We start from the raw sequence: 12,768 nt of genomic DNA, 5'->3' as shown, positions 1-12,768 counted from the left end.
AGTGCACGTTAGTTCAGATTCCTCAATGTGAAAATTAATCAGATACAATTAAATGAAAAAAAAAACATTTAAATATAGTCCAATGTATGTCAGTCGGTTACATAGTTATTAGCTCCTCGTTAGTTAAAACTGTTGACAGTTTCTACATTTTAACTAGTCATCAAAACATTCAATGGATAGTTAAACAAATTAACATAGGGTTATTTTTTGTGTGTGCCTTCACATAGAAAAAAATCCCCAAAACACAAAATTAAAACGGTGATAAAAAATGCCTCTCAGAATGGACTGATTTATGGCCTTTTCATAAAATGTCAAATCATTTATCATTCTGTAATCAAGTACAACGATACTGGTTTATCATCAAACGCCAAAGCAAACACATGATGGCAAAACCACTGCACAACAAACAGTGAATTTAGGGGGAAAAAACTGTCCTTTTTATGGAAAACTATAATGAAACTTATTATAGATTTAATTAAATTTAATTCTGGAAAAAAAATTATTTGAACAAAACTGAACGAGAAAAGGATATTCAGCTATAAAGTAATATATGAGGATAACTAGAACAGTTTATTCCAAACTGCATTAAAATCTTTGTTCATTCAAAGAGTTTTTGGAAGAATTGTAAGAACTCAGGCCTTTGATCTGAAAACGGATCAGCAATAAAACTGATAAAATGGGACTTGCTTAAGCAGATAAGTTAAACTCTCATTTTCTAACATTTTTTTTAGTCTTTCTTGTCAGCCTTTCATTAGACTTCACTTGATTTTGCTTTCTTTTACAGGTAATGAGTTGTGTTGATCACAGCATTGATGTTGGGTTCAAGTAAATTACAGGTAGACACAGTAATTAATTGCTATGTGTGGGTTGGTGGTGTACATGTCACTGTTAGTGTGTGTGATCAACAAAGAAGGTGGCCAATACTTTCGGAACCTGGGAGCAGTATTAGGTTGTTTTTTTTTTTTCTTTGACATTGTCAGACTATTACAGAGATCAAATTGATAACTGTCATTTAACAAATCTCCCAATGTTAGACAGCTAATTGTCTAGTTATGTTTAGATTTGGAAGGGCAGCTAAATTTGACTGCCCATAGCACTACAAAGAAATGGATCTAAAATAAAAAATAAATAAAATACACTGGTTGAAACTCAACCCGTGTATGAGATGTGACTCTTCAAATTGCTTCTTTTTTTTTAAGTCAGTACCCTAATGTAAAATCCAAACTTAATGCTAACTAAGTTATACATTTCTCCAAAGAGGTTATAAACATGTAAACTTTTGATTGAAATATATGATTTATCATGATTTTTTTTTTTACTTCTTTGTCATGAAACGTATAATTGACAAAGTTGGGAGCCAACTTGGACTAGTTTAATAAGTTAAGCCGGTCAAACAAAACCGCCTTTATGGATCACAAGGTTTCGTCTGAGTTTTTTACCTAAACTGAGGTCATTGGAAACATGTGCTTCTGAGGAAAGATGTCATAGGTCAATGATCAAGCAATCAGAAACACACTTGTGGCAATGTGAAATCTATGCCCTGACTTAGGGTTTTTCACACCTGAGGGACCAAAATTGCAACATTAGTTACATTTTCTGCTGGTGGAGTTCGCTTTCTAACTGCACTGTCAAACAAAGCAAACCCTTTGAAAAAACTGTTCTCCCCCTCGCCTGTGGTGGCGCTGCACCAAGAATCACTGAAGGAAATACAAAAACCTCTGAAAGACAGAGTGCAACTTCTATGTCCACATAATGTAAATAGAAATTGAGTGACTTTTTGGTAACAATTTGGTGGATTCAATGGCAGATTTCCCAAAATATCTTGTCCTGTTTCTTATCAAACAAATAAGAAAAAATTATTAGATGTTTGTTTTTTTGTTACATCGAGTGATTTGTAAAGATAGAGTAATGTGAAAGCGGGTTTCCATTATCAATTACACTCTTTGGTCAGTAAGGTCATGCTAAGGCACAGGAAGCAACATTATAATTAAAAAAACAAGTTAAAACAAGATAAATGACCAAATTTTTCATGATTCAAAGACTTTTACAGGACTGCTAAAACACTGGAAAGTTCTCAAATCAATATTAAACAGTTTAATCTGGCCAACTATAGACATCATACTGAAGCATATGAACCTCATTTCTTGGGCCACTTATTTTCTGCTGATTCTTTGATCCTGTGTGTGTGTGTGCTTACTGCACTGCAACTCAGTTTGGGCTAACATTTATAGTTTTCATAGGCTTTACTGCTTTAAACTTGATTCACAACATAGTTGCATCTTTAAATGGAAAACTGACGTGCTGCACTCACTCATTCTGATAAATTACACAAAAGAAAAATGAGGACAGAAAACACATTAAGAATTATTTAAATGCAATGAGTCATTGACCATTTTTACTCTACACATGAAGATGTGTATATTTTCATACACGTGTATATAAAAATATAGACACACACATATATACACACATCTCCTATAGCAATATGTTTCACTTGCAGTTTTTCTTTGAGAAGTGTTTTTAATGCTTCTAATTTTATTACCAAATGACAGAACAGCAGTGTGCTGAACAGCTAAAAAAGAGGGAACAAGCATAAATAGAAACACAGAAACGCACTTTGGAGGAAGGACATAAAACCCAAATGTGAGTCAGAGGATTTCCAGCAGTTAAACATTTTACCAGGCACAAGATGACTCTCAGACAACAACAAGGCCAGAAAGCCAAGCACATGGCTCAAGCATTAATTCAAGTATTTTACTGCCACCTATTGACTGAGCGGGGAACAGGGTCCCCACCCCCACAATATATTGTGCAGAGGAAAACACTGTAATACACAGCCTTTTACTGAGGAAAAAAAAAGAGGGGGGGGAGGAACTGGGAAGGGCAAATATCAGGAAAACAGATTTTAGAAAAAAGTAATCAGTGCAATAAACACTAAATGTGTTTCTTTCAACACATTTAGTGTTGAAAGAAATCCCACGAAACAGCCTTGAACAAATTTTTCTCCATTATCAGAAAAATAAAGTTAGCTTATTTGCAGGTGATTAAATTTTTTAAATTCATATTTACTCTCGCTTTTCCTTTTACAATGCATTTGGTGACCCTTCTCCCTAAAAAAAAATATGGAAAATCACATGACTAAAATAAAAATAAACAAGCATTTCAATGTATGCCTTACTGAAGCTGAGACATCTGGAGTTGCAGATTTAGATTGTATTACATACAGGAACACAGCAACAATCCAAAGGGAGACAGATGTAACCCTAAAGTTGTAAATACCTGTGAAGTCCAGGTGTAACATAATATAGAGTATTTAGTAGCACAATGCATTTCAGTGAAAATATAGTAGGACGGTAAAATAAAGTGATTGTCAGAGGTTGTAAACTATTCTGATGTGGCAAAGTGGAACAGCGAGAGGAGGGGTGTGGACAAGTTCACAGAGGACAGAGCAGATGGTGTCTGCTGGACTTACACAATCACACACAAACACACACTAGTGCACGCCGTCACACAACACACTGGTGACATAATAGCAGCATGCCAGGTGTGTGGTTGGTGGCCTGCAGTCTGGCATTGACTGGGTGTTGTGCGTGTGTCCCTGTGTATATGTGCTCTCTTCGTATGGAAGGGGCCTCCTATTCACTGCTCTCGGCTGCCAGCTTGGCACTAAATCACAGGAGGAGACGGTACACACACGCGCGCGCACACACCCACATGCACACACACCACCCTCTGCTGTCTTTTTGTCCAGCTCAGGGAGAGAATTAAAAGAGGTCAAACAAGAATATAGAGGCAGAGGCACAAATGAAGGACAGCAGCAGTTTAGCTGAACTTTAGGGGTAAACCAGAAATAAATATATATTTAAATGGTACAAGAACTGAGACAAGAAAATAACAGTCCCCTCTCCTCTTTTACAGTCCCAGTGGCTTTCAACTTGTCAAACCAAGAATAAACAGACAGACGCACACGAACACACAATGAGCCTCATGTCCATGCATAATGAGCTGTGGTAGAGGTGAGGCGGCAGCTGGGTTACACAAACCTTGCTTGGAGAGAGCCTCGGGAAGTATTCATTGTGTGCTGGTGAGTGTGAGTGCATAAGATAAATTCCAGAAAAAAAATTTGATAATATAAAAGTTAAAAATGTATCTTTTTTTTCTTTCCAGACTTTCTGTAACTGCAATTATTTAGGTCAAGAAAAGCAAATGGAACAAATTACATTGAAAAAGACTCATGGAAAGTTGAGTGGTAGGAAAAATTTAGCCATAAGGACAGCCACAACCTTGAAAATAATGTGAGGCAAAGCATGTACAACAAAGATGTGGACCGCAGCTAAAGTTCGAGCTTCAAGAGCCACCACACAGACGCATCCATGAGACGGACTGGATGGCTTCCTGGAGGTAAGCCATTCGAGAACCAGAGACGTCAGAAGCGTTTGCTTAAGAGAAAAGAAAAGAACATCTTTTAAGAGATTAAAAGGGATTCTTTTAGTGAGTTGCTCTTTAATATTCTCCATTCCTGAGAAATTGCATTTTGGGTTTCCATTAGCTGGAAGTCATAAACAGCTAAATTAACAGATAAGATGCTTGGAATAGATAATTTTGTAAAACAAGTCTAAATAAGTTCCACTTTTGGAATTGAATGACTGAAACAAACATATGACCTCTTTCAGTTCAATTGTACTGAGACGCTTCAGTATCAGGCAACCTTAAAGGGTGTGATGACAAAAAAATATATATAATGCCAACACTTTCTTCCTAATATAAGTTCCTCTAAAATGTTATCTTTAAAGCTAAGAGAAAACACAGGGCATCATCTCCACATATTAAGTACAAACTTGACACTGCTTTAAATGTATGTACTGTACAGCAAAAGAACAAGCTTTATGGATGAAGTCTTGAAAGCTTACCTAATTCTCCACAGTTGGTTTATGAACCCTGGTGTGCAAGCTTTTATGGCTTTAAAAGCAACCCTTTTTTATTTTTATTTGTGCTGCAAAGAAGTGTTCAGCGCAACTTTTACTGCTATACATCTGTTGAAATGTTTCAGAGCTCTGCACACATACAACCTGTTGTCGCTGAATAGTGCTTTGGTACAGAAGTGGTGACATAATGTATGGCTGAACCCTTGCGTAGCAGTAGCCTGGGTTATATCTCAGTTGTAGCACACAGGGGGAAAACCTCTGTCTGTGTGAAAAACATCAGCGAGTTATTGGCCTGGAAGTGATTCAGAAAATCCATTTTAGCTTCTCCATGAGAGCTCTTGCAGGGGATAATGAATTTGACTGCCTTCATACAGGAAATGTGTACTCGTTCTTGCATGCTCAGCAGTTTTCCACTTCTTTTCAATAAATGGCACTTTGGTGACTAAACTCTGATCAATGCTCCCATCAATATTTAAATCTCTTGGCAGTTCTCCCTTTGCTTTGAATTTTATTTTCAATCTCTGCACCCTGCAGGACGCCGTGATAATGCCAACAGCTTCTGAACTTCTTCACAAACGCATCTGCTTTGACCCAGTGCATCTGCCAAACGTGTTTCCTGCATGACCAAACTCTTTTCTCTAACCTTTACTGTTCTGAGGTGATGACCAGTCATCCCCTGCAAGGTTCACCGACCCTTCATGTAAGCCGATTCCAGGTGTAATTCAAAGGCACTAAACTATATCTTGCAACCTGAATAATCCACTCAGCCGTACAGGATCATAGCCGACGAACTTTGGCAGCCTTGTCTGGCATAACTGCAGCAGCAGAGGCAAACAGGAGCTGACACCTGTCACAGATGTTGGACCTACCCAGCGAGCTGTATATCTGTCTGTCTATCTCTGGCTATCTGTCATATGTCATCCAGCTGGAGCCCAGAAACTAAGCAGTGTCATTTCTGTTAATATCTGTGTTTAACACTGATGCTAGCAGTCATGTGGAAATGTGAAAAAAAAAAAAAAAAAAAAAAAAAGCAGATGATGTCTGTGAACATTAGTGGGTATTTTTTTTGCCTGCAGTGCATCAAGTAAACAGAAAATTTGAGAGGCAACAACATTACTTCCATTAATCAATTGTATAATTATGTAGAAAAACTAAGTGTTCTTTGAGCACAGCGACATTTCATGAAGGTATTTCAAGCTAGGCCTCCAGAATTAGCAGGAGCCCAAAATCTAAATTGCATCACGATTGCTGCAATGCATGTCACACGCTAATATACTGTGTCATGTGGGAATGATCCTCGTGTGTCTGTGCCTAGGAAGCGTCACATCCTGTTTCAGACAGGGCCATTTCAAACACACCCTAGTGACAGTTTAAAATGACAGGGCATCAGCAGCAGTGAGGAGTTTGAGGACCACAACAAAAATAGAGCTTTATCTCTCTGGTCAGCCCTGGCATCTTACCCTGTCCGACTGGCTCTGCTGCCCATGTTATTTCTGAGAGTCAGCCATAATTTTTAGAGGACAGGCTTCACTTTTCGCAGCATGATGAATCCATAAAACTGACAGTAAATCACTGACTTCCATATTAATTTCAGTAATAATCTTCTGCCCATTAGGAGGAACTCCTAATTCCCCAGTCTATATTTCTATGCACATGCACAATTCCTAACAGCATCACATGAAATAAATGTGACACGTAAGACTTGATACTACAAACTATCCCCTTCATTACATTACATTTAAACCCATAAAACATGTTCTTCAATATGACAAAATACAAGCCAAAAAACTCTGCGACCACAGTAGGAGTGGCGTTAAAGGAATACTTTACACAGTAGTAGTTGAAAGTGAAGACTACATTGCGGAGGTAACTAAAATCAATCAATAAAAAAAAACAAAAATACTCCTTTTTGAATATCATATTTGACAAGGACACTGAACTAAATGCATTTTGCTGACTGGGAGTAGAAAGTGCGTGGAAGAGTCATGGATTGGGGTGCGTCTGGTTAAAAAAAAGCATATTTAAAACTTTGACTGAAGTGGCGCAGAAGGATAATATTTACCAAGAACTAAGAGGATTTCTATCATTTATACAAGAACTTAAGGAGGATACTCCCACTTCCACAAGAAAAACTATCAAATACCAGGTTTTCCACCTTTTTTTTTTCTTTTCCAGACAAATATGCACCTTAAGATGCACCCTTTCCTCCTGACACACAGGCCAGCCCACTCCCTTCTTCTCACCGTGTGTCATAAACTCCACATATAAACCTCTACACTCATCTCCCAAATAGTCATACACACCCACAAGCTTGTCATTTGCCATGACATTCACAGCCTCCATTACCTGCATGCATTAACAAACCTCTCTGATGTTAAAAATTATACATTCACACATTTGAATAATTCAGATTACTTTAAAAGCTGTGCTCGCACATTCTCCCACCCTTTTCCAGATGGAAAGAGAGCTATATACCTCAAATCGTATTTGAATAAATCCCATAAATCCTTTCAAAGTTCCCAGAGATAAACCAGTCAAATGCCTCCAAAACTGGCAGGTCGGCCAATCAAAATTAGCAATTCATACTTTCAGCGTATTTCCATTCAAAACAGATCAAATAGTAAATCAAATTGCAGAGTCCATTTGTAAGACTCAATTTATTTGAGATAAGAAAAAGGTGGCTAATAAAGGGAGATGGAGAGGATAGGGGAATTGCTACACGGCCATGATGTAATTCAAAACCCACAAAAATATTTGATGGAACAGAGAACACACTGTGCCTTTCATTCAGAAAGGTGATATATCACTTCAACTGTTGAAGAAAACAGACATTTCATGCGACAGAAAAATATATACATCAGATTACCCAATGGTGCACAGTTCTAATTATTCCTGAATAAGAATAAATAACTCTGATGAGACCTTCTTAACAACAATGCCGCTCAGCAAGAATAAAGTATTTTAAATGTTTTCTCAGGCTCATCAATGAAAACTAAATCGACTAAAGTTTGGTCTTAAACAGTGGAAAAATGGGACTCCCACTTATATACTTATCCTTACTTTTTGGGTTTTAGTAACTGCTTATAAATTTGACCTGTTGGTAAAGTGCCTTGAGATGAAATTTGCTCTAAAATCAAACTTTAAAATAAACTTGATTGAATTCAATAAGCGCAGACTGACAAACGCCATTTCCATATCAGCATCTATGGCTGTTGTATGTATTTAATTAAATTTAATTTCCTGATCAGTATATTCAAACTTTGTAAGCTCACACATTTTGGTCTCTGACTCCCTATTTATGTTTTTAATTTGACTCCTTTGGCTCTCAAAGTGTTTTTGACTTTGTGTAACCCTCTTAAATTTAATGGCTGTACTTCATGGCTTCTCCTAAAAAAGTTTATCTCTAATATATTTTAAATTAAAGCATAATTCTGAAGTAATAAATCAGACTTAGGACCAAGTATACTTACAAATTTGCTTGGGGGGATAATTTCAGCCTCACAGAAACAATACTAAATGATGTGTGCACTGCTGTTTGCAGGTTGCTATAACAATAAATGGAAGTAATCATGATGGACCAGGTGAAATAAATTTAGCTGCATAGCTTTATTGGTTGAAAGATGGATAATTATAACTGAAAACATATTATGAATTTTACTGGTTTGGGAGAATTTGTATAATCTCCTGAAAAATGTAAAATAGAAATATACAATACAGTTAGACAGAACCACCCCCCACCCCCCCCCCCCCAACAAAAAAAAATAAAAAAATAAAAAATCTGAAAGCTGTAAACTATAAAGCATAATCTGATATGAATTTTGAAATAAAAAATACATGCAAAAGAATGAAGTAAAAATAGGTTTTGGGACATCTCCAGAACATCAGTGCAAAGGATTTAGATTCACAAAACTATCCTAAAATCCAATAAGAAAATCATATACTGACGCTTATATGTAGTGATTTCTCTGCAACATTCTTTACTTCATTGAGTGATCCTATTACTTGGGGCTATATTGACATCATCATGCCACCTTGTGGGCAGGTTTGGTCGCAGGTCCCGTCATTAAGACATAGAAATACTTTACATGCATTTATGTCTGTTTTACATAGATCTGTTAATCAATTACAAGCTGTAATATTTTGGGTATTTATTGAAGAAAGATGTGCAGTTAGAATAGTCAGTTTACTTTTATCTTTACCACTAGTAATGTAATCGCTAACTATCTTAAGTACAACAATTGTTAGCCACTGTGGTGAATACTCGTAAATGTGATTATTAGTTAATTGTATAGCTCACTTGTTTTAATTACTAGGAAGTTTAACAAATAATGTTTAATATACTTTATTTTTATGTTTGTTCTATTTTCAACTGAGACAATTGTAAAGTAACAATAATAATGAAAGCTGATGCCACTTTTCAGTTTTCTTTTGAGTTCTAAAAAACCCATCAGTAAGAACCTTACTGGTGGATTGATTAGTTAATGTTTACAATTTACTTAACAGTTTTTAATTACTGTTTTACCTGGAGGATTTAGTTTTTAAGTTAAATTTTTTTTTTCATTTAGTGACAGAAAAAAATGCATGTGCTGCTCCCAAAATATCAAATTGTCTGTCTTTTCAATCTTTCTAAAACCAATTGGTGGTGAGGTTGTTTTTTTTTTTTTTCTTTTTCACGCATCACTTATGTGTAAAAACACACACAAACACACATCAAGGTCTGGGCAGCTGGTGTGTTTGCCCTTGACTGCCCACCCTGTGGCAGTGGCATAGATGCAGCTGTTTTGGAGGGATCTGGGAGGGACTTAGTAAAAACTGCCCTTGACAAGGACATCTTCCTTTCAATTTTCCTTTGCCACTGTAATCTGAGAGCCTCCTAAAAAAATGATGCATTATTTTTGAAAAGCCATGGTTCATATAAATGTTGCTGCACTGACACAGCAGTATCCAGAAAATGTCCAACGAGAACATGTTGTACTTCTATGAAGCTCTGTGTTAAAGAGATTTGTGTACCTTTCATGGCACAAAGAGGACAAAATTCATAAAACCAATATTTGTATATTTATGTGTAAAATATAAATCCTAATAATAATATTACAGCAGCTGTTTGAATCTTCCCACACAAAGCAAAATAGTTTTTTTTTAAAATAACACTACAATAATATATGACAATAAATTACTGTAGGTCCTAAAACTGATGACACCACTGCTTCTAGGTGAGATAGCTGGACTTCTGGGGCAACAGTGTGTAAACTTGCCCTTGTTTGACCCGCCTGGGGCTTGATGGAAGAGTAGCCTGCTGTGCAGTTTGGGATTCTGGGAGAGTGCTCTTAAGAAACAGATGCCAGGGCACAACAGCTGTTCCTTTGGCACAAAACTAGAGCCAACTGGCAGGAGCCTCTCCCCAAGAACAAAAACATCAACATGTGTTACTCAAACCGAGAGCCTCGTAACAGGACACACAAACATACAAATATGCTGCAATTGCACAGCAAACCAAGAGCAACACTCATGGGCACACGCTAAATTATAAATCAAACTACCCCTCTATGCTCTTTCCAAGAACATAGATACCCTTGACATGTTCGTGTCTACGTGTTCAGACAGTAATTACTAGTTGTGTATTTTCTGAAACTTTCCTATTACCATCTCTACTGAATGATTTTATAATAATAAATGAAAGATTATTAAATACCAACATTCTAAGAGACATGGTGATTGTATGTGTAGAGTCAAATTAAGATACTCACCCTGGAAAGACTGCCTAGCTCGTTCCACAAGCTCCTCTATGGGATAGCTGGCCAGGTCTCCTCGAGCATGTTTTGTCTTGCAGTACGTACATGCATTCAGACACCTGGACCAACATTAGCAAAGTAGAAAAATGGCTCATCATTACATTGAAATATGCATTATTAAAAAAAAAAGTACAAAGTCCATCATTGGCCGAGTTAGATTAACAAGCACTTGGTGCTTAGCTGAATTTGCTACAGCTTAAGTAAGCAAAATATACACGCACAGCTCCATTTTAAGATTGAGGATTTAAAGTGTTTGACAAATACAATCAAAAAACAAAACATATAATATACAGACAATATAAAATGTAAGGAAACAAAGCAAAACAATGATGATTCATCTTCTGAATAGAAAGTTAAAAACAAAACATGACAAAAATTTATCGAACATCATTGCAAATGTTCATGAAAACAAATTGAAACTGCAAGTAAACAATTAAGGGAAGAAACCTAAATGAAAATACTTGATTTTGAGTCAACAGATCAGCCTCACCACTCGTAAAACCGGAGTCAAAACTGTCCTCTTCCTCATAAAACCATCGTAAAGACTTTAGCTCCTTTCAAAAGGACCACAGACAGCTGTCTTTGAGGGAACAGTGGAAAGCCTTGACTCAATGCATTGTTCTGTGTTGCGAAAATAGAGAAGCTTAATTTTAATTGACCGTGAAAAGACAGAAGCTGAAGAATGAAGCAGGAAAAAGAAAATTGAAAATAATAAAAATTACTGTCTCACACTAAGATGTAGAATGATAGCAGTGTATGGAGTCTGGGGTAGATCTTTGTTTCAAATAACCCTTTATTTGCTTCAAATAAAGGTTGTTTTATTTCTCTAAGAATGTAAGTCGGCTAAAAAGTAACAGAATGTTGAACTATTTATATATAGAGCATTTGCAATGATGACCTCAAATTTGTCACACTGGGCTCAAAAACAATCTGTTCCTTACAGGAGTTCATTTATAAATATAGTCAACATTCAACTTAGATTCTAGCTGTGGTTTGTTGTTGAATAAGCTATGCAGTGGATTGACTTAAACAGTGTTGTTGCATAAGCAGAACATCTTATGTATCAGTGGTTTTCCTAAGAATCCCCAATAGAAAACATATATATATATATATATATTACGCACAACACAACAGAACCTAGAATTATTATTTTATCAATCGAATCAAAGCAATTTTTATCTGGATGCTGGCAAATTGCGTCAATGTGAAAAGATGTTCAACATTTTAATTTTAAGAAATATTCCTCAAATGCAGACAGCAACTTATTGTGTTTGTACGGGTTAGTTTTATCGATGCATTTTATCACAACCGGCCTACTGAGGACATTTGTGATCTTGATATGGCCCACAATGAAAATGAGATCGACAACACCCACTCTAAGGGTATTGGTTGATCCTAGCCGAGAGCACTGAAGATGGTAGCTAGGTCACAGAACCTAACTGTGGAGAAAACACAGACAGATGGGGTCCTGTGTACAAGCATGCACACACACCACCGGGGGTACATCCATTCTAATGTGATCAGCCCTTGCTGAGTGGATCACACCAACATTAATCTCAAGAGACAGTCAGAGGCTTGGTTGTCAGTGTGTGTATTTGCATCAATTATGTGGACGTTTGCTCATATGGCTGTGTGAGTGCACTGCTGCTAAACATTTGTCCAGTATCACAACAACACAGTGGATCTGGCTTTTTCATAAGGTTCAACAAGCTGCAAAAGCTAGTCAACACTTTAAGACCTAGTGAGTGAGTGGAACATCATCAATCTCTCTGACATAAGCTTGTCTTGTGTTCAAGCTGGGCTGCAGAAGAGCATCTTGCACTTAACCAATACTCTAATCATATTCTGCTCTGGAAGGTATGTGATTTTAATATTACATCTCCAAATCTGACAATAATATGGTACTTCAGGGATATAACTAATAAAAAAGGAATCAAATAGACAGTTATTGTTCTGATACACCAAATCAACATTAAGAAGCTGACATGGACATAGTACCTAAGGTGTACTAAAGTTGAAATAAAAAATACAAATTTTTATATATATATATA

At 36.6% G+C, this 12,768-nt stretch overlaps 1 protein-coding gene across 1 annotated transcript in view; it reads right to left on the bottom strand.

Annotated features, from left to right (window-relative positions):
• Window positions 1-12,768, bottom strand: part of cdkal1 (CDK5 regulatory subunit associated protein 1-like 1) — a 182,521-nt gene that overhangs the window by 86,104 nt on the left and 83,649 nt on the right. Inside the window, exon 8 of the mRNA XM_017309343.1 lies at window positions 10,673-10,776. Coding sequence (XP_017164832.1) covers window positions 10,673-10,776 — 104 coding nt within the window. The remainder of the gene's footprint in view (window positions 1-10,672; window positions 10,777-12,768) is intronic.

Source organism: Poecilia reticulata, linkage group LG16 (genome assembly GCF_000633615.1).
Source record: "Poecilia reticulata strain Guanapo linkage group LG16, Guppy_female_1.0+MT, whole genome shotgun sequence".
Classification (NCBI taxonomy): domain Eukaryota; kingdom Metazoa; phylum Chordata; class Actinopteri; order Cyprinodontiformes; family Poeciliidae; genus Poecilia; species Poecilia reticulata.
Note: the sequence above shows the minus strand (reverse complement) of the source record. Positions and strands in the feature narration are given on the sequence as shown.